A 22,161-nucleotide genomic window follows, 5' to 3' on the forward strand; every position below is an offset into this window, starting at 1 on the left:
ACCCAGAAACTTGATGCCCTCTCTCTATTCCTGTCCTTATACAAAGTCCTCTGTCTTGGGCACGGGACGGCCACCGAAGCCACGAGCACGGCTATGTGAGGTTTCCTCCTGATTGATCTAATATGATCCCCTTCACATCCTTGGTCTAGCCGCTTCTGGCCAAGGGACCTCCACTGGGAGCTTGCCAAAACCAGTACTCCATTGAATTAAAACTCAACCAGGGACTGTTTCCTAGGGAAATTGGCTATAAGGACTACATATGTTGGAATGTCGCTTAGATCATGATGGATTTTTTTTTTTTTAAGATTTTATTTATTTATTTGACACACAGAGAGACAGAGCACAGCAGGGGTAGCAGCAGGCAGAGGGAGAGGGAGAGGCAGGCTCCCCGTTGTACAGAGAGCCCAACATGGGGCTTGATCCCAGGACCCTGTGATCATGACCTGAGCCGAAGGCAGATGCTTAACCGGCTGAGCCACCCAGGTGCCCTGATTATGATGGATTTCTATCTTTACTGTTTTCTGTCAATATCCTCTACTAACTACTTAAAAGCTACAGAATTCAGTTAGTTCCCCTTGTAAAACTTTTCTAGTGTTCTCCACGGATTAAAAATGGTGGGTTCCTCAAGGCAAGGTAAAATAAGGTGTGGCCTTCACAGCATGACCTTCAAGGCATGGTATTTTGGTCCATATGCCAGGCATCCATCTGTAGCCTCGGATGCAATGGGGAAGCCGGGGGACCCTAGCATCCCTCCTACAGGGGCCTTTATCAGCAGCAGTGGTCATAGCGATTTTGTTTGGGGGACGCATTGGGTTGCTTTGACACCAGGAACCTCTGACATATCCTGTGCATGGGACACCACCTGGGAGTCGGGGTGGGTGGGGGATTTTCTAGGTAATGGACCTTCTCTTTTCTTCAGTTCCCAAGGACTGTCCCTTGGGGTGCCTTTTAACCCACTGGAAACAATTCAGATTGCAAACCTTAGGAAAGGACTGAGCTCCTGTAACACTGCATGGCCTCAGTGGGATCTATCGGTTAGTTCTCTTCTGCGGGAAATAGGGCAAATGGACCTAAGGTACCTTCATTGCTCTACACCAGGATCCTGACCTAAGGACCTCTTGCAGAATGTGTTTGCCTGAATGTGTGGGCTAGTAAACCACCACACCCCGCCCCGACGTACTGGATGATAATTATCTAAATAGGCCTCCACCAAGGGGCGCCTGGGTGGCTCAGTCGTTAAGTGTCTGCCTTCGGCTCAGGTCATGATCCCAGGGTCCTGGGATCGGGCCCCGCATGGGGTTCCCCGCTCAGCGGGAAGCCTGCTTCTCCCTCTCCCGCTCCCCCTGCTTGTGTTCCCTCTCTCGCTGTCTCGCTCTCTGTCAAATAAATAAATAAAATCTTTATAAAAAATAAATAAATAGGCCTCCACCAAATAAACCTTGGTTGCTTGAGGAAACACAGGCCCTCCCTAGCAAAGGGGACTCTGACTCTCTCACTGTTCCTCCTCCTAATAGATGTGGGGGTTTCTCCCTCACTCATTTCCCCAGTTAATGGCTATAATTGGAGCTAACTCTGGCTGGCCTACCTCAGGATGGGGACTTGAAGGAACATTCCCAAGCAGCTGCTGAAACTCCCTTTGTTTCGAGGAAATTCCCTGTCTTCTCCGGCCCGACATGGACTGCCTAAGCCCCTTGTTCGTGGGAGAACATGGCGTCGGCTCCTCTGTGGAAAATTGGCTTCTAGACCATCCTCGGTGCCTCAGGCACCATGGCTCCTTCTCCCCTCGCTGTCACGGAGCAAGAAGAGCACCCCGTGGACCTAACACCGCCCACTCCAGATTTCCCCGCCAGGGTCTCAGGTGAAAATTGACAATGGGGAGGATCAGGTGGAACATAATTCAGTATTTAAACTAAGTTAAGTTTGTTGGTTTAAGATAGACATGTCTTTATTTTTTTAAAGATTTTGTTTATATATTTGAGAGAGAGAGAGTGGCCGAGAGAGAGAGAGAGAGAGAGAGAGAGAGGAGGAGCAAGGGGAGGGGCAGAGGGGGAAGCAGACCCTTAACCGACTGAGCCACCCAGGCACCCCTGGGTACTAAGGTTTCTAAGAGTGAAAAAAATTCTACTGACTAATTAAGACTGATGGAAATAAGAAAAGCAGCTCCGTATGTGTAAGAAACATATAAGGAATGGAAATGTGTTTTTGTTGAAGCTAAAAGAAGGTAATTTTGTCATAAGTGAGACTGGTTGTTTGCAGAGAAATGGCCTGGGACAAGATCTGAATGCAAACGGGAGTTGTACAAGGTTCGTGATGGGAAAACTTTGGAAAGGAATTTTAGGGGTGATCAGAACGGATAAGATTGAAGTGAGTGGATTTTAAAGTACACTGGTATAATATTGAAAGTCTGCTTTCTCTCTGTTCAAAAAGACACGTTTTCTTGAATTGTTGGTGTGCTCTTGATAAGAAAATGTAGACAGTTGTTTTCTCTTTGCCTGCCCAGAAACACCAGTTTCTATGTTTTGCCTTTATCAGGTCTTCAACATCCCTCATCCTATTTATTAGGTATGTGCTTTAAAACATCTTAAGGTTTGGGAGGCCTGGGTTAAGCGTCTGCCTTCAGCTCAGTTCATGATCCCAGGGTCCGGGGATCGAGCCCCACATCAGGCTCCTTGCTCAGCGGGGAGCCTGCTTCTGCCTCTGCCTGCCACTCCCCCTGCTTGTGCTCTCTCTGACAAATAAATAAATAAAACCTTAAAAAAAAAAAAAGCTTTCTAAGGTTTTAACAGACTTCCCCAAGATTTAAATCATGAACAAAGTGTCGTTGACTAATTAGGCTTGTGTGTTTGGTATGTTATGTCCTGGTATAAGGTCATCATCACTCGATATTCTGGCTATTGAAGTGTTATGTGTCACAGAAATAACTGGTTTCCTTGTCAGTTGCATCATAATGAATTCGTCTATCAGATCATTAACAATGTCCATTTCTGAGTTTTTGTCATTTATAATTGTTCTTATTCTCTTGCAAAATGAGTTTCATCTTCAAGGAGGTTCATAAAAAGGACTTGTAGGACAAATACAGGTATTCAGTATCTTTAAGATCAAAACTGAAATGGGTAAGAATCTCCAGAACTAACTAAAAAGCTGTATTCAAACTGAACAAGAATAGTAACACGGGACTAAGTGAACTAAAAAGATGATTATAGTTTTGTGACTCTTGTTTGAAACATTGCTTGTTCTCTAATGTTTGCTCTTCCAGATTAAGGAAACTTTTTCTTAAGATATCTGTGATTTACAGGTGACGAAGTATTCATTTGTGAACAAATTGAAGCATTTAACTTTTCTCTCTCCCTGAACCCTGGGAAACTCGAAAGGTCTCAGTAAGTATTCTTTCTTCCATGGCAATCATAGTCATTTGCATAAGTTCTATAAGAATCTGTTCTCCTTGTTATAGGACACCATTGGAAACACTGGTTATTTTACCAAGGCTTTGACTGGAATGTCCTATTTGAGAGGGGCATGCATAGACTCACATCTGACCAAACAGCTATAAGGAACTTTAAGGTTGACTATATGAAACCTGGAGCTATAAAGCCCCTTGGAACTGTTGACCTGATACCTTGCTTACAGAGTTCCCAGCAGCCTCACCAGGTGAGTAAAGAATGTCACTTCCTGGCAGGTGCAGGAACCTCCAGATACTCTGGGGACCTCAGCAAGAGGAATTCACCCACATCTACAGGTATTGCAGGCATGTCTGATGGCAAGCCCTTGGCTTGGCTTCTGGCCTGGAGAGACTACTCCAAGTTCAACCTAGAGATTCCTTTAGAAAACGTTCCAGCAAGGCAGATTCTGAAAGATCTACACTATCAATCATTATTCTTGCTGAGCTTATGTAGATAATTAGGCCAGATTTGTTAAAACTGGACTTGTCTTTCAAATAAATTAGTCCTGATTTGGCTATCTCTGATTAAAAATGAGGGTTGTTTTAGAGAGAAAAATTATGTTTCAATAACACACCTTGTGGAAGTTAAATTCTAGATCCGATTGTCTTTAAAGTTTGTTGTTTACCTAAGCCAGACAACTTGAGACAAACTTGAAATTGCCATAATAGCTCATGTATAGACAATCTCCTTGCTTGTTAATTTTGTGAGGATAATAACAGGGCCCCATGGGCATATGATGATTTGAACAACTGGGAAATGGGATAGATTCCCCAACGATTGTATAAGTCCACTGGCACCTTGATCAATTCTATGTGGCTGGGATGAAGAAATTGTCAAAAATTGACAAAAAGCCAGAGCATACCCCACTCGGTAGGGGCTTGTGGAGATAATGGATGACCCCACTTTCCTTATGATGGGACTGGATGATGCACTTCGGTATGCCCTTATTTCTTGACAAGTCTTCTCCCACTTGCCAGTGATTCCTTGTAATTGGGATATTGTTAACGCTGGACCTCAAACAAAGAGGTCTTCTTGGTGGTATTATCCCTTAGTCACATTTATCCTAGAAGCCACCCCTATTGAGGTAGAATTGCAAACAAAGGCTTTAGCCAAGCATAAAACAGTCCTCCTGGTAAGAGCCTCAAAGTTCACTATGGGATAATCCGTGACTGTAATGACCTCACATCAGGTCCAGAGTGTCTTAGAGACCAAAAGCCACCAATAGATGATGGGAGGCTGACTTATTAAATACCAGCTTATGCTTAGAGATGTGCCTGAAATAATACTTGAAACCTGTCAGACTTTAAACCCAGCTACCCTTGTGCCTGGACCTGACCATCGTACTTCGATAGAGCATAATAACCCTTCCGAGGTTATTGATTGATTTTGTTTATGCTAGTCAACCAGATTTAAGAGATGCCCCTATTGAAAGTACAGATGACAGTTGGTTTACTGATGGCAATAGTTTCATGAAAAAAGGGAGTAAGAAAAGCTGGGTCTGCCATAGGGCTCACTTGTGCTTGGCAATTGCCAAAGCCTTAAAAAAATTAATATTTGTACTGACCCCAAATGTTTCCTTTCCTAGTCCTACGTGCTCATGGTGCAATTTGGAAGAAAAGGGGATTATTATTAAGCCATAACTCCCCAATCAAATATGGGCCTGAAATTATTACTCTGCTTTAGGCTACACACCTGCCTAAGGAGGTAGCTGTAATTCACCTCAAAGGACATCAGAGGATACGACCTTAGAGTCCAGGAAAACCCCCAAAGACCCCACAATTTGGTAGACTGTGCAGCCAAGCAGGCAGCACAAAGTGAACAAATATTAAATCTTTTACCGTCTTTTTTTTTTTTTTAAAGATTTTATTTATTTATTTGACAGAGAGAGACAGTGAGAGCGGGAACACAAGCAGGGGGAGTGGGAGAGGGAGAAGCAGGCTTCCCGCGGAGCAGGGAGCCCGATGCGGGGCTCTATCCCAGGACCCTGGGATCATGACCTGAGCCGAAGGCAGACGCTTAACGACTGAGCCACCCAGGCGCCCAAATCTTTTACCGTCTTAACTTCAACAAAGTCCATACATCCAGTCTATTCAGACCAAGAAACGCACAGGACTGGCTTGTTAATAATGAGGCAAAAATCTTTATACCCAAAAATAACCAATGGAAGGTAATACAGGATTTTCCCCAGGCTACTGATTTGGGTAAAAGGCCACAGAGGTGGCAAAACCTTTGCTAAGAGAAACTGCCCCTCGATTTGGACTCCCTTGGTCCCTACAAAGTGACAACGGACCATCTTTTATTACACAACCCTGAGATCAAGAGTTGCACGCTCCACCAACGGAGCCAGCCAGGCTCCCCTAGAAGTCCTGTTTTGTTCTTTTTCATGTCTGCCGTGTCATTTCAATAGTCTTTTTATTCCTTGCTCTTGTTTTAAACTTTATTTATCTATGGGGTGCCTGGGTGGTTCATTCAGTTAAACGTCCGACTCTTGATTTCAGCTCAGGTCATGATCTCAGGGTTGTGAGATGGAGCCCTGCGTGGGGGTCTGTGCTGGGCATGGAGCTTGCTTAAGAGTCTCTCTCCCTCTCCCTCTGCCCCCCACCACCCCTGCCGCACTTTGTCTCTCAAAAAAAAAAAAGTTATTTGTTTTTTAGAAGTCTTTTTTAAATTTTTTATTTAATTGACAGAGAGAGGGAACACAAGCAGGGGGAGTGGGAGAGGGAGAAGCAGGCCGCCCCTGCCTTGAGCAGGAAGCCCGTTGTGGGGCTCGATCCCAGGACCCTGGGATCATGACCTGAGCCGAAGGCAGATGCTTAACCGGCTGAGCCACCCAGGTGCCCCAGAAATGAGAATTTTTAAAGAGCCTCCTGGAAAGGAAAATACATAAGTTACTAACCAGCTCGGTGACTGAGGACAGGGGTGCCTTCCTTGTGACTGCCCTGCAGCCCAGAGAGTGTCGAGCATGCCAGAAGTATCAGTAAATATTTGGGGAATTGACTCAGCCCGAAACAGTGATCCTCTCTGTGGGAGAATTTCAGGCGCTTGTGGTCAGGCAAGTTAGAGGAAAAAGAGCCATTGCCACCTGCCCACATGCACAACAAATGCACACATACGTGCTCTTATACACTTAAGCACACATAGATGCTCCCAAGTATGTGCACACATGCACACTCTCACACGTTCTCGCGTATATACACACACATTTTACAAGGTACCCAGGATTTTTTTTTAAAGGTTGTATTTATTTCTTTGAGAGAGAGAGTGGAGAGAGAGTATGAGAGGGGGAGGGTCAGAGGGAGCAGCAGACTCCCCGCTGAGCAGGGAGCCCAACGTGGGGCTCCATCCTTAGACTCCAGGATCATGACCTGAGCCAAAGGCAGAGGCTTAACCAACTGAGCCACCCAGGTGCCCCCAGGTTTTGTTTTAATCAGGTTCAGTAAGACATGCAGACATGGAAATGACTGTCATTATTACTGGACCGAACTTGGGCACCAATGTCTGGGACACGGGTTCTGAAGCAAAGTAAAGCTTTACTATGAGAAAGGCAGCCCAGTGAGAAGGCCGGGCATCATTCCCAAAGCTGCCTTGCCCCGTTGAGCCCAGGGACAACTTACATGCATGAGAGGAGGGTGAGGGGCTTCTTGAAATCTTGAAGGAGGGAGGCTTGAAACAATATGGAGATACCCTTTCTTTAGGACAGTGAGGCACCATGAGGGATATGATCAGGTGATCAGGCACATCAGATAATTTCAAGATAAACATTAGTTTGTGGTCCCCATTAGGTTACCACAACTACTGGGTAAATAGGGAGTAGGGGTCAGAAGGCAAAATTAATGATTTATCCGTGGGTGAGATGAAGAGGTGCGTAATTAAGTAGAGAACAAAACAGACCACGGAGCTAAGTTAGTCATAATGCAACTAATGCAACTATAGTTCTGCTTATGCCTTCAAAACAGGTCCAGGGACCAAGCATCTGGTCTCATCATGAAGGAAAAATTTTCATGTGCAGTTCTCCAAAAGTGGGTGGCAGGGGTGGGATTCTCAAGAGCAATCTGACTGGTTGAAAGAAGATGAAAGCTTTTGTTCAAGAAAAGGAAGAAGGGAGGAGAGGGTATGGTACCCTCCCTGTGCCTGGGTGGCTAGGGAACCAGCCCTGGTGTGAAGTGGCTGTGAGAGGTAACTGTTAGCTGGGGAAGCTAAGGTGACCCATCTAACCCCAGGAGCTCAGGCTCACTCTGGAACCCCTCCCCCAGCCCCAGGCTGCCATTAGCCACTCTGGATAGAGTAAAGGGGAAACAAAATCCAGCCTGGGTGATGCCACTAGTTTTTCTTCTCTTCTTCAGGTGGGAGTGAGACAGGGAAACTGAAGGACTCCATCAAAATCTGCTATTTTCTGCTTCTATCCTCGCTGGGACCTGTATCCCCGACCCCACTTTACGCATGCCTCACAAATAGCAGACATCCTCCTTGTATGGGACAAGGAGTTAAGGTTCTCCAGGAGGCTATCCTTTGCGCATCCCAGACCACTTGAGCTGGACACCAATGCCAAGACCCTTCTGCTCCAAGGAATGACACCTGGGCCCTTGTCTTTGTCCTAAGTGGTTCCTGGATGCCCGAGAGGACGCATGCCCCAGATCACCATCCCCAATAACAACCCCAGCCTCTGAACACAGGAGAGACTCCTTCCTTTCTGAGTTTCCTGGACACTCACTCTGTTACCCACTCTCTTTATCTTCACTAAACACTGCTCTCATCTCCTGCTGGCTCACATTTGATTTCCAACCTGCATGAAGCCAAGGATCCTCACTGAGCAGGGAGCCCGATGTGGGACTCGATCCCAGGACTCTGGGATCATGACCTGAGCCGAAGGCAGACGCTGAATGACTGGGCCACCCAGGTGTCCCAGATGAGCTCCAATTTATGAGCCAGAGCTGTGCTGTGCTGCAGTCGATGCCTTGGGTTGGATCAAAAAAAGGCTCATACAGAGACTGAGGGAGGAAACCATCTGTCTTGCTCAGATGGTCTTGATGGTTAATGAGCTTTCTCGTGCTTGGTTACGTCCAGGGCCTTAAAAAGGCATTACTTTTGAGTAGTGAGTACTGCGTACTGGTCTGATCCAGTCATGTGGGGTTCCACTGATAATTTTGCCCTGAAGACACCTTGGCCAAAGACGGAGGGGTTGACTGCAGAGAAAAGCTAATATAACAGGCCTGATTGCTATTCTTTGAAAGACCTGCTTTCAAGGTTGGCCCTGCATAGGCGTGTATTTCGGGAGGCCTCCCATAATCATTTTCAGACCATCAGGAACAGCTCACTGTCCCTAAACTTTTGGCACAACCAATATGGTTTATTCTTTTCTCTTGGGAGTCTGGCATTTGGCCATGTGCCAGGTAGGGGTCATACCCCAAGAAAAGTCCTAAGCAGTGACTCTCTAAGGAGCTTCCCTAATTAGCAACACCTCACACATGTTGTCTCAGCTCGTTGTTGGGGCTAATTAAGCACGCCCTGTGCGACTTCAATGGGAGAGGATTCTAGAGGCTGGTACCGGTTCACCTGGGCTTTGCCTCATGGGGATCTGCAACACAGAGGCTGAAAATGGTCCTGCTTGCAGGCACATCTCATCCAAAGCCCAGGAGTTTGCTTTCTTCAGACTGAACGCTGTCATGGGGTTGGAAGTTTAGAGGTAGAAGGGAGGACAGGAAGTGGGAGGAGGTGCCTCTCAGGTGGAGGGTGTCACATGCAAAGGTAGAGAGATTGACGCATGTCCCTCTTTGGGGAGTTAAATTTAGTGCCATAACAAATATCACTCTATCAGGCCCATATAGCAAATCCATATCTGCTTGATGGAACATTACACAGCTGTTCAAATTACAGGTAGATGGACTTTGTAGCAAATATGAAAATGAGCGCAGCTAACATCTAACAGGCACAGGGCTCAGTGATTTTATACAGATATTTTGAAAATTATGTCTTAGACCCAAGTCCGAGTGGAATGATCACATTTGACAGCAAAGGACACCAGGATTCAAAGAAGTTCATGACATGCCCCAGGTCACGTAGTTAATGAGCGACAGAGTCAGGCTTTTTTAAAGATTTATTTTATTTTATTTTACTTGAGAGAGAGAATGAGAGAGAGAGAAAGCACATGAGAGGGGGGAGGGTCAGAGGGAGAAGCAGACTCCCTGCCGAGCAGGGAGCCCAATGCGGGACTCGATCCAGGGACTCCAGGATCATGACCTGAGCCGAAGGCAGTCGCTTAACCAACTGAGCCACCCAGGCGCCCACAGAATCAGGATTTAAACTCAGGTTTTTTGGACTGTGCCCTCCATGCTCCCAGCACAAGTGTGTGTGTGTGTGTGTGTGTGTGTGTGTGTGTGTGTTTACATGTACACACGCACCCACGCACCACGCCCCCCCACCTACAAATACACCCCCCAACACCACCGTGTACCCTCTCAGCACTCCCACCTCCCCCCACACCACACCCTCCACACACGTGAAGCCCAAAGAAGCCTAGGTGTGCATGGATCAAACTCGACAGTGACTTCCAGGACAGAGGCAGAGTTGTGCTTTCCTGACAGTGAGTCTCCTAATTTTAGGGGCCCTTGCAATCTGGGTAGGCTGAGGATTCCTCCAGATCATCAAGCATCTTAAGCCCCTTATAGACTTTCAGGTTCATCTTCTGCTCGACAGTTCTTCCCTCAATTAATCTCTCTGCTCACATATTATACTGAGAGCAGGAAGAAGAAACCAGGCCACACATCTTGAACACTTTGCTTGGAAATCTTAAGTTCATGGTTTACAAACTCTGCCTTCCACACACCTGCAGACCATGATTTAGTTAAGTTTATGCCACTATACCACTGGACCCCCCTGGAACTCCTTGCTGACTGCTAGAATTCGTTTCCTTAGAAGGGACAGAAACTCAGTGCCAACTGGTCTAAGCAAAAGGAGGGGAGAGGTACAGCTGGTCCACAGAGGAACTGGGATCAGAAGCTGCTTTTCTCCCCCACTTTCCTTTTCTGTGACTAAGCTGCTTTCTCTCAGGCCAGCCTGCCTAGCGAGCTTGCAATTGTGACCAACCCACCAGCGGCCCCAGCTCATGGATGTAGGAAAGACTTGAGGGTTCGAAGCTGAAGGCCAAGAAAGAATTCCTGAGACATCTTGGGTGCAAAAAAGTGGTTTTACTAAAGTACGGAATAAAAAAAAGACTTCTAAAAAACAAGTAGCTTTTTTTTTTTTTGAGGGACAGAGTGCGGCAGGGGTGGAGGGGGGCAGAGGGAGAGGGAGAGAGACTCTTAAGCAAGCTCCATGCCCAGCACAGACCCCCACGCAGGGCTCCATCTCACAACCCTGAGATCATGACCTGAGCTGAAATCAAGAGTCGGACGTTTAACTGAATGAACCACCCAGGCACCCCATAGATAAATAAATTTTAAAACAAGAGCAAGGAATAAAAAGACTATTGAAATGACACGGCAGACATGAAAAAGAACAAAACAGGACTTCTAGGGGAGCCTGGCTGGCTCCGTTGGTGGAGTGTGCCCCCCTCTCATGCTCTCTCTGTCTCATTCTCTCTCTCAAATAAATAAATAAAATCCTTAAAAAAAAAAAAAAAAAGACTGTACTACTTGAAAAGCCCCTGAAATGAAAATAAAGGAAGAGAAGAGGAAGTAAGTACTCACCATGTTGGCACCGAGGCTCAGAGTCAGATGAGACTCTGGACTCAAAGCCCCATGTTGGGTGCCATATGCTGTAGGAAAGATGTTAGGGTTCAAAGCCCACAGCCAAGAAAGAATTCTTGAGATGTCTTTGGTGCAAAAAGAGCTGCACTGGGGGCATGAGGAATGGTCCATTATAGACTTTCAATTTGGAAGGGGGTTAGGGATAGCATGTTTCTAAGGAATTTGGAAGCAAAGGTTTCCAGGACCTTGAGGGGGCTAGCTATTTTGGGAAAATGTCATTTATTGCCATCTTATAAAACCTTAATCACGGGACCCTTCCGATGTATATCGGTAGGCCGTATGCTTGGGCGGTGATTCCCAACACATGTCTTGGGGGGGTTTAGAGATAAAGGAAAAATTTTTAAAAAGATTTTGTTTATTTATTTGAGAGAGAGAGACACAGCGAGAGAGGGAACACAAGCAGGGGGAGTGGGAGAGGGAGGAGCAGACTCCCCATGAAGGAGGGAGCCCGACGCGGGGCTCGATCCCAGGACCCCGGGACCATGACTTGATCCGAAGGCAGACGCTTAACAGACTGAGCCACCCAGGCGCTCCAGAGATTAAGGAAAATTTTAAAGGAATTTTTATATGTTAAAGTAGACTTACAGGATCCCAGGGAAGGTGGGGGGGGGCGGTCAGGCTAGGATTGCCTTTTGCCCTTAGCAAGATATTAACATTGAGGCAGTTGAGTTCCTAGAGGAATGTCACTCTGCCTGTTTCAAACACTTGTCAGCGGGCTCTAAGTAAATTTAATAATTTTTCTTCTGCCTTTGTTTCCCGCATTATTGATGATGCCCACGTTTCCCTCCTCTCTCCTGAATTCCAACTTCAAGTATCCCAGGGAAGCCTTCTGATCCACCTGCTTGGGTCCCGGTCAGAGGGCTGGGTTACTCTCAAAGACTGGGCTAGAGGGGCCCCTGGGTGGCTCAGTCGTTAAGCGTCAGCCTTCCGCTCAGGTCATGATCCCTGGGTTCGAACCGCACATCGGGCTCCCTGCTCGGTGGGAAGCCTGCCTCTCCCTCTCCCTCTCCCCCGCTTGTGTTCCCTCTCTCGCGCTCTCTCACGGTCAAATAAATAAATAAAATATTTTTAAAAATATTTTATTTATTTAAGAGACAGAATGAGAGAGAGAGAAAGTACATGGGGGGGAGGGTCAGAAGGAGAAGCAGACTCCCTGCCGAGCAGGGAGCCCGATGCGGGACTCAGTCCCAGGACCTCGGTCGGGATCATGACCTGAGCCGAAGGCAGACGCTTAACGACTGAGCCACCCAGGCGCCCCTCTGTTAGCCATTTGTATGTCTTCTTCGGAGAAGTGTCTGTTCATGTCTTCTGCCCATTTTTTGACTGGATTATTTGTTTTTTGGGGTGTTGAGTTTGAGAAGTTCTTTATAGATCTTGGATACAGCCCTTTATCTGTAATGTCATTTGCAAATATCTTCTCCCATCCCGTGGGTTGTCTCTTAGTTTTGTTGACTGTTTCCTTTGCTATGCAGAAGCTTTTTATCTTGGGTGCCTGGGTGGCTCAGTTGGTTAAGCGACTGCATTCGGCTCAGGTCATGACCCTGGAGTCCCACGATCGAGTCCCGCATCAGGCTCCCTGCTCGGTGGAGAGCCTGCTTCTCCCTCTCCCTCTGCCTGCCTCTCTGCCTACTTGTGCTCTCTCTATCTCTGTCAAATAAATAAATAAAATCTTAAAAAAAAAAAGAAGAAGAAGCTTTTTATCTTGATGAAGTCCCAAAAGTTCATTTTTGCTTTTGTTTCTCTTGCCTTTGGAGACATGTCTTGAAAGAAGTTGCTGTGGCCGGTGTCAAAGAGGTTACTGCCTATGTTCTCCTCTAGGATTTTGATGGATTCCTGTCTCACATGGAGGTCTTTCATCCATTTTGAGTTTATCTTTGTGTGTGGTGTAAGAGAATGGTTGAGTTTCATTCTTCTGTATGTATCCGTCCAATTTTCCCAGCACCATTTATTGAAGAGAGTGTCTTGTTTCCCTTGGATGTTTTTTCCTAATTTGTCGAAGATTATTTGACCATAATGAGTTGAGAGTCCATTTCTGGAATCCATTAACGTTAGTGCTTTACTAGAGGTAAAAAGCAACCTTAGCTCGACAATAGCCAGACCGTCAGAATCCTGTATGTCTACTCTAACATATGAAAATCCTTTTGGAGGGGTGCCTGGGTGGCTCAGTTGTTAAAGCGTCTCAGTTGTTAAAGCGTCTGCCTTTGACTCAGGTCATGATCCCAGGGTCCTGGGATTGAGCCCCGCATCGGGCTCCCTGCTCAGAGGGAAGTCTGCTTCTCCCTCTCCCATTCCCCCTGCCTGTGTTCCTTCTCTCACTGTCTCTCTCTCTGTCAAATAAATAAATAAAATCTTAAAAAAAAAAAGTGCGAGCCAAAAGAGCATAAACATTATAAACGTGGGGGCGCCAGGGTGGCTCAGTTGTTAAGCATCTGCCTTCGGCTCAGGTCATGGTCCCAGGGTCCTGGGATCGAGCTCCACATGGGTTCCCTGCTCAGCAGGGAGACTGCTTCTCCCTCTCCCACTCCCCCTGCTTGTGTTTCTGCTCTTGCTCTCTCTCTCTCTCTCTCTGTCAAATAAATAAATAAATTAAAAGTACACTGGGGAATGCCGGGGTGGTTCAGTCGGTTAAGCATCTGCCTTGGGTTCAGGTCATGACTCCAGGGTCCTGGGATCGAGCCCCGCATCGGGCTCCCTGCTCAGCAGGGAGTCTGCTTCTCCCTCTGCCCCTCCCCTGACTCCTGTGCTCTCTCTGTCTCTCTCTCAAATAGATAAATAAAATCTTTAAAAGGGCTTTTGACAAACACAGGCTTTTGATATTTTTAAAATCATAGAACCAAAATGGACAAGAATTTCCAGAACTAACTAAAAAAGCTGGAGTCAAACTGAACAAGATTTAATTACAGGACTAAATGAACTGAGGAAGATGATGATAGTTTTTGTGACTCTTGTCTGAAACGTTGCTGGTTCTCTGTTTCACTCTTCTAGATTAAGGAAACTTTAAGATATCCATGATATACAGAAATATGATAAAATATTCCTTTGTGAACACCTTGAAGCATTTAACTTTTCTCTACCCGAACCCTCTGAAATCCAGAAACTCTCAGGGATTGGGTGGTTCAGTCAGTTGAATGTGTTGGGCCCTTGGTTTAGGCTCAGGTCATAAGATCCAAGCACAGTGTGGAGTCTGATATTCTCTCTCTCTCTTCCTCTGCCTCTGCCGCTCGGGTGCGTGCTCTCTCTCCCTCTAAAATAAATAAGTCTTTTTTTTTTAAGATTTTAAAAATTTATTTCTATGTGAGCGAGAGAGAGAGAGAGCACAAACAGAGGGAGCGGCAGGCAGAGGCAGAGCGAGAAGCAGGTTCCCCGCTGAGCAGGGAGTCCGATGTGGGACTCGATCCCAGGACCCTGGGGTCATGAGCTGAGCCGAGGACAGACGCTTAACCGACTGAGCCACCCAGCCGTCCCTAAAATAAAAAAATCTTAAAAAAAAAAGTGCTTTTATTAAGGCTCAGGGACGTAGGGAGAAAGAATTGCACTGGCTTGGAAGATGCAACCGATTATGTATTTTGGAATTGGGGGGTGAGTAGAGACAAAGGGAGTCCCTAAAGAGATTTAAAGAAGACTAACAGGACCCTGGAATTCTAGCTATTGTTGAGCTAAGGTTGCTTTTTGCCTCTAGCAAAGCCTTAACACTAAGGCAGTTGTGAATTCTTGGAGGAATGTCACACTCTGCCTGTCTCAGGTATCTATCACAGGGCTGCAAGGTGTAAGGAAATTCAACTTTATCTACGTTTGTTTTGCCTTTGTTCTACTCTGGTATCTCCCACCAGAGACTGTCCTCTGCTGTGTGGCCTTGGACGGGTGGCAAGACCTCTCTGAACCCTACTTAGCTTTCCTCTCTGAGAAGGAGGATAATGTTACTTCTACTCTGTGGGATGGGGGAGTAAGTACTGAACTGGATGTTCACAGTTCCTGCCTTGAAAGCCTGTATTTGAAGTCCTAAGGCCCTAAAGACCCTGAGGAGCTGGCCACCATGTGAGAGTTTAGAGGTGGAAATTGCTGAGCCTCGCCTCTTTGCCTCCCTTCCCCCTGCTCACCCTGGTCCGGCCACAAAACTCCCTTTCACTCATCGGGAGCACCTGGCCATGCCACCAAAACCCCTCAGCCGCCCTGGGAGGTGGCAGGGCAGGGAGGCCATCCCCATTCCTGGCCCCAAGGCCCGGCCGTGGCCCCGCACAGCTCTCCCCACAACCCCAGCTATTTCTTTTCGCCCAGCCTGGCCTTGGGGTTCTGGCTGGGGAAGGGAGAGAGAGGGCACAGCGGCTGTGGTTCTTGCCCTGAAGGGGCAAAACTTCTTGCTCCACAGGGCAGCTCCCGAGCAAGGAGTTCTTCCAGATTAATAAGCTGTGGCAAGTGCCTGCCCTCAAGGATGGTGACTTCATCTTGACTGAAAGGTGCTCCCCTTCCCTCCGTTCCCCTAAGCCCCCAGCCCCCCGGCCTCTGGCTGTCCCACTGTGTGCGCTCTTAGACCCCATGTGGCAGGTGAGGGCAGACGGGAGGCGTGTGGTGAGAGCGGACTTGGTGCTGGTGACAGGGGTTGGGGGTGACCGGGATGCCTGGAAGCTGATGCAACATAGCTCTGTACCTCTCTTGTCTTCAGCCTCCTCTTCTGGACCCCAGGGCCTCCTCACCCCCAGACTGAGGGGCATAGAAGAGGACATGGGGGCATTTGTCCAGGTGGACAGAGAACAGGGTCAACACATGGAAGCTGAAGGGTCCTCTCCTGACTCCTCAGGCCACTCTCTAGAGTCGGCCAGGGCCTGAGGGGACAACTCATGGTGAGGGCCGGCCACCAGGCAGGTAGAGGACAAAAGGTCAGGCAGCTCAGGCGTGATGGCCGGGGGACCTGTCAGAGGGGACCCACGACAGACGTGAGGACGTGCTTCCCCTCCTGGTCCCCAACCCATACACTTGGACATGCAGGGGATTTGGTGCAAGATTCCAGAGGCCCAGAGAGCCTTTTCTGAGCTGTGTGGCCTCGGACAAGTCACTAAATTCTTCTGAACCTTAGCTTCCTCACATGCAAATGGGATAACAAATCTCCACCGCACAGGGCGCTGCTGTAGTACCACGGAGATGAGCCTCTTAAAGGGCAAAGCGCACGGTCTGGCCAAGCGTCCATGCTTGAGACAGCAAAGGAAGGAGACTCGGGAGGGTACCATCAGGGGAGAGGGAGGAGGCACTGCCCAGGGGAGCTGCGGAGTTGAGGCCATCAAGTACAGAGAAGCCCCAGGGCCCCACTGAGGGATGGGAGCTGCTGAGGAAAAAGGCCACGAACCAGGATCCTCACAGCCACGGCTCCCGCCCTTACCTCTAGCTCGGCCATCCTGATCTACCTGAGCTCTAAGTACCAGACGGCGGACCACTGGTACCCATCTGACCTTTGGGCCCGTGCTCGGGTCCACGAGTACCTGGGCTGGCATGCTGACTCCATCCGTGGCGTCTTTGGCGTGCCCTTGTGGACCAAGGTGAGGAGAGCCATCTGCGGGTTGTGGACTGTCCGGGACCTGGGGGGAGGCAGGGAGCACAGGCTGAGCCCACCCTCTGCCCGTCAGGTGTTGGCACCACTCATCGGGGTCCACGTGCCTGAGGAGAAGGTGGAGCGGAACAGGACCACCATGGCCCGGATGCTGCAGCAGCTGGAGGACAAGTTCCTGGAGGACCGGGCCTTCCTCACAGGCCAGCAGGTGTCGCTGGCCGACCTCATGGCGCTGGAGGAGCTGCTGCAGGTGTGAGCTTGGCGGGTGGAGCAGCACCTGTGGGCGGCATCCCTCCTCTCGCCACCCTCACTAGACGGAAACACTGAGGCAGGCCTAGAGCCAGCTAGGAATTTGCCCAGAATCACAGAGCAAGTTTCTGTCCGAACTGGTGCTCTTGCCCTGAACTTCTGCTTCCCTCCTGGGTGTGGTGTTTCATGCTGGTGCTCTCGGGTCCCAAGGCTGGCCACGAGTCCCTGGGCCTCACGTGGGAGTTGGGTAGGGGACCTGACACCTGTGCTGGTGGTTCTGGTATTGGGGTCTCAGTATCACTGTCACTTTCCCATCCTTGCCCCTGCAGCCTGTGGCTGTCGGCTATGACCTGTTTGAGGGACGGCCGAGACTGGCAGCATGGCGTGAGCGAGTGGAGGCTTTCCTGGGTTCTGATCTGTTCCAGGAGACCCACGGTCCCATCCTGAACATCCTGGAGCAGATGGTCAACAAACAAATCCCGAAGCCTCCCCCAGAAGTCCATCCTTTTATGCTGCTTCGTATTTCCAACATTCCCTGAGGAGTCTGGAAGGGGGGCTGATGGTTGGCAGCCAGAAGATTAGCAATAAAGATCCGTTCTTCGTTTCTGACTTGTCCTTCTTCATCCTTTCTTGCCTCGGTCTCTTGTTTCTGACTCCTGGAGGAGCTCTGCACGGGGAGGACATCGGATGTCCTTGGCAGTGCTGCTTCTCAGGGGGAGCCGATCTAATCAAGAGAAGACTAAAACGCAGCATATATAAAGAGATCTGCAAATTCAATAGCCTGAAGAAAAACAAATCAACTTCAAATCAGCAAATGTCATTGGTCTTGTAAATATAAAGAAGACTTGTGGTGCCTGGGTGGCTCAGGTGGTTAAGCATCCAACTCTTTTTTTGTTTAAGATTTTATTTATTTATTTGACAGAGAGAGACACCTCGAGAGAGGGAACACAAGCAGGGGGAGTGGGAGAGGGAGAAGCAGGCTTCCCGCGGAGCAGGGAGCCCAACGCAGGGCTCGATCCCAGGACCCCGGGACCATGACCTGAGCCGAAGGCAGTCACTTAATGACTGAGCCACCCAGGCGCCCCACGCATCTGACTCATGATTTCGGCCCAGATCATGATTTCAGGGTCTGAGATGGAGTCCTGTGTCCAACTCACACTCAGCATGGAGTCTGCTTGTCCCTCTCCCTCTGTGCCTCCCCCAACTTGCACTCTCTCTCTCTCTAAATAAATAAATAAAATCCTAAAAAAAAATCATGAAGACTCAGACTCTTGAGTAAGAAACCAAGAATGATTGGTTTTATCACACTGTCGTATTATATGTATGTAATAAAAGTATGTCCCGGGAACCCTCACCATAGTTAATCAAAACAACCTCACAGAGAACAAGTCAATATATAACATTGTTACTGGGGCAACAAGATGTTAAGAAATCCATTAGGACGGCAAACTACTAAAGGATATGGATGATGTTGGAAGGGCTGTGGTAATGGTTTTTGAAGTCTGGAAAACATACAAGACTTAACAAGCACCCCCGTCTTCCAGTGCGGTTTCAGCGTAAGAACAATCGGTGGGGTTATAGGGTTGTGGCATAAGCCACCACGTCTATCAGCTGGATTTGTCTGTGTGACAGAGCCCACAGCAGTTACTTTAACGGAGAGAATTTCATATAAAGAAATGGTGGGGCGCCTGGGTGGCTCAGTTGGTTTAGCATCCCACTCTTGATCTCGGCTCAGGCCTTGATCTCGGGGGTCATGAGTTCACACCCTGCATTGGGCCCCATCATCATCATCATCATCATCTCATCATCCAAACGTTCAGAATTGGTCACTGGGCGTTATAGAACTCCATAGGCAGAGGACACCCGGATTATCACAGAGACAGCCATTCACCCTAGGACTTGGGGGGTGGGGGTGGACCAAGGGAGGAAATTGGAATTCTCCAAATGTAGGTGCTGGAGGGGACGCCCTGTGGAAGTCAGATTTCTGAGGGGGGTACTGCTGCCTCCAAAACCCCGAGGAGAGTCCCATGGGGCTGAGATCAGACCTTGGAGAAGGAGCACTGGTTGGAGGGTACTCCCATCTCGGTGAATGAAAACACGGGTCCTAGGAGTGTTGGAAAATTGCAAATGGAGTTCAACTGCACTTATGCGAGAATTCCTGACACCTGAGCAAAGACCCCTAGGCGTGGGGATGTTGGCGGCGTCAGGAACCTTCCGACGTCCTCCAGCCTCCTACTCAGCTCATGGTATTCGACGTTTTTTAGGGCAAGGCTTAACCCTGTCTCTAATACCCCTCGGTGTACGGCACGATCTAAATTGGAGAAGCCAGTACCCAGTTGCATCCCTGTAGCCATTTCTGTCTGGGAATCAAATGTCTCTATCTCTTTGAACAGGAGGGCCAGAATAGAAAAATAACGCTGAGGACAATGGGTTTCCCCACAGGAGATTTCATGCCTAACCAAAATAGCACTCTTGTGGGGAGGTAAAACATGTCAGCTGTGCACCTGTCCCAGGCTACCTAACAAAACGAGGTGTGTCTGAGTGAGGCAGTTCAACCACACGGAAGAAAAGACGTTGGTCCAGGACTCTACTGACATCTGGAATCCTGGGTAGGAAGCAATGGGTTCACCCCCAGGTGTAGCACCTCCCCCCCCCCCCCCCCCCGCCAACTGACTGTGATGACATCCCTGACAATGATGGAAGGGGGCTTGAAACAAAGCCCTGGGCTAGGTGGGAGGCTTCTGTCTTCAAGTCCGGGAGGTGGACTCGCTTTAGCTGATGGTCTGACATTTCTTCTGTGTTCCCTGGAACTGCCTCCTGATCTTGGGGCTCGTTGCAGGATTTCAGTTTTGATGTGTCAGGTTCCTACATCCTCATTCTGGAGTGTCCTTCCAGGCAGTGAAAGAGTCAGCCTCCAGCTGCCCTCCCGGTGAATCCCCAGCTGCGGGAACAAGGCGCCCCCCAAAATTTATTTATTAAAGTTGGTGGGGTTTTTGTTTTGTTCGGTTTTTTTAGTGGACACACAATGTTATACCAGTCTCAGGGATACGGTGTAGGGATTTGACAACTCTATACATCATGCTATGTTCACAAATGTAGCCACCATCTGTCATCACCCAATGCCATTACGGTATCATGGACTGTTTTCCATATACTGTGCCTTTCATCCCCGGGACTTTCTCATTCCGGAACTGGAAGCCTGTACCTCCCACTCCCCTTCGCCCATTTTGCCCATCCCCCACCCCCTTTCCCTCTGGCTGCCAGCAGTTTGTCCTCCGCATTTAAAGGTCTGATTCTGTGATCACATACCCTTTTTCGCTAGATATCACCACATTGCTGTCTGTGGAGATTGTCCTTAACACTTGTGGATTGCTTTTGTTAGTGTGCTTGGGGTGCCATACCACAGACAGGGGTGGGGTAGCGGGGAGTTTAAACAACAAACTCATTTTCTCGCAGTTCTGGAGTCTGGAAGTCCAAGATTGAGGTGTTGGCAAGGTTGGTTTCTCCTGAGGCCTCTCTCCTGGGCTCGCAGATGGCCACCTTCTCCCTGTGTCCTCACATGGTTTTTTCCCCGGCACATGTGAGACACCTCTGTGTCTCTCTGTGGGTCCTAATCTCTCTTCTAAGGACGCCAGTCAGATTGGATTAGGGCCCACGGGGGCGGGGGGGGGAGGGTTAGGACTTCGACATAGGGGTGTGGGGGGAAGGACGCACTTGAGCTCATAACATGACATGCACGTGTATGCTCTGTGCTGAGAAGCTTGACTGTGGCGGGCTGATGGGGACAGAGCGGATTCTCATGCTGGTTTCCCTGGGGATTTACATTTTTAGAATAAAACTGGGTACTTTTTTTTTTTTTTAGGATTTTATTTATTTATTTGACAGGGAGAGAGACAGCCAGAGAGGGAACACAGGCAGGGGGAGTGGGAGAGGGAGAAGCAGGCTTCCCGCGGAGCAGGGAGCCCGATGCGGGGCCCGATCCCAGGACCCTGGGATCATGACCTGAGCCGAAGGCAGACGCCTAACGGCTGAGCCACCCAGGCGCCCCAAAACTGGGTACTTTTCAAGTGTTAGGAGCCTTTTGCATTTCTTCTCCTGTGACCTTTTCGTGTCATTTTGAAGGGCCCTCATAAGGGCCAAATACCATAAGGATGGTATTTGGGATCTGGATGGATAAGTCGGCCCTAATTGAGGCTTACACTGGTCCAGCAACAAAGGCCCCCTGGCCTCACCCAGCTGTCGCTGGCTTCCCCGAGATGTGAGTTCTGGGGGCCGAAAACATTAATTCGAAAACATATATGCAACCCTATGTTTATTGCAGCATTGTTTACAACAGCCAATTATGGAAGCAGCCCAAGCGTCCATCAGTAGATGAATGGGTAAAGCATATATATATATATGCATATATGCATAATGGAATATTATTCAGCCATAAAAAGAATGAAATCTTGCCATTTGCAATGACATGGTTGGAGCTAGAGAGTATTATGCTAAGTGAAATAAGTCAGTCAGAGAAAGACAAATACCATATGATTTCATTCGTATGTGGAATTTAAGAAACAAAACAAATGAACAAAGAAAAAAAAAACCTAGACTGTTAACTCTAGAGAACAAACTGGTGGTCACCAGAGGGGAGGTGGGTAGGGGGATGGGTGAAGTAGGGGCTGGGGATGAAGAGTACACTGACCATGATGAGCACAAGGATAGAATCACTATATTGTACATCTGAGACTAATATAATACTATACGTTAACTACACCGGAATTAAAATTAAAAAATAATCTGTCTGAAGGAGATTTTTAAAAACTATCAGAGGGGCGCCTGGGTGGCTCAGTTGGTTAAGCATCCAACTCTTGATTTCGGCTTAGCTGGTGCTCTCAGGGTGGTGAGATCTGAGCCCCGCAGTCTGGCTCCACGCTCAGTGGGGAGTCTGCTCGAGATTCTCTTCCCCTGCCCTTCTCCCAGCTCGTGCATGCGCGCTCTCTCTCAAATAAATAAATAAATCTAAAATAAGATAAAATGAAATAAAATAAAATAAAACAAAACACATGCACACATCCCCGCCTACCGGAAGGGGTAGAGTCAGGGATTTTTAAAGGCCAGCAAGGGGCGCCTGCGTGGCTCAGTCGGTTAAGCATCTGCCTTTGGCTCAGGTCATGATCCCAGGGTCCTGGGATTAAATGCCCCA

At 48.3% G+C, this 22,161-nt stretch overlaps 1 protein-coding gene across 1 annotated transcript; it reads left to right on the forward strand.

Moving 5' to 3' along the window:
- The first annotated feature begins 1,767 nt into the window (after positions 1-1,767).
- LOC114203946 (glutathione S-transferase theta-2B-like) lies at positions 1,768-17,577 on the forward strand. The gene is made up of 5 exons (XM_088019402.1): positions 1,768-1,858; positions 15,552-15,639; positions 16,563-16,713; positions 16,801-16,974; positions 17,303-17,577. Exons 1-5 carry the CDS (start codon positions 1,768-1,770, stop codon positions 17,510-17,512), a joined length of 714 nt encoding a protein of 237 aa, XP_087875528.1. The 3' UTR covers positions 17,513-17,577.
- Positions 17,578-22,161: the final 4,584 nt, after the last annotated feature.

The sequence above is a fragment of the Eumetopias jubatus genome, unplaced genomic scaffold (assembly GCF_037043125.1).
Source record: "Eumetopias jubatus isolate StellerSeaLion01/CBP00866 unplaced genomic scaffold, mEumJub1_p1.0 scaffold_16, whole genome shotgun sequence".
Lineage (NCBI taxonomy): Eukaryota > Metazoa > Chordata > Mammalia > Carnivora > Otariidae > Eumetopias > Eumetopias jubatus.

Bases quoted from the DNA above. Each gene is read 5' to 3' on its own strand.
- LOC114203946 (XM_088019402.1), top strand. From the start codon at position 1,768: ATGGCTCCTTCTCCCCTCGCTGTCACGGAGCAAGAAGAGCACCCCGTG. The intron at 16,714-16,800 runs GTGAGGAGAGCC...TCTGCCCGTCAG, and splicing joins GCGTGCCCTTGTGGACCAAG to GTGTTGGCACCACTCATCGG. The intron at 16,975-17,302 runs GTGTGAGCTTGG...TTGCCCCTGCAG, and splicing joins CGCTGGAGGAGCTGCTGCAG to CCTGTGGCTGTCGGCTATGA.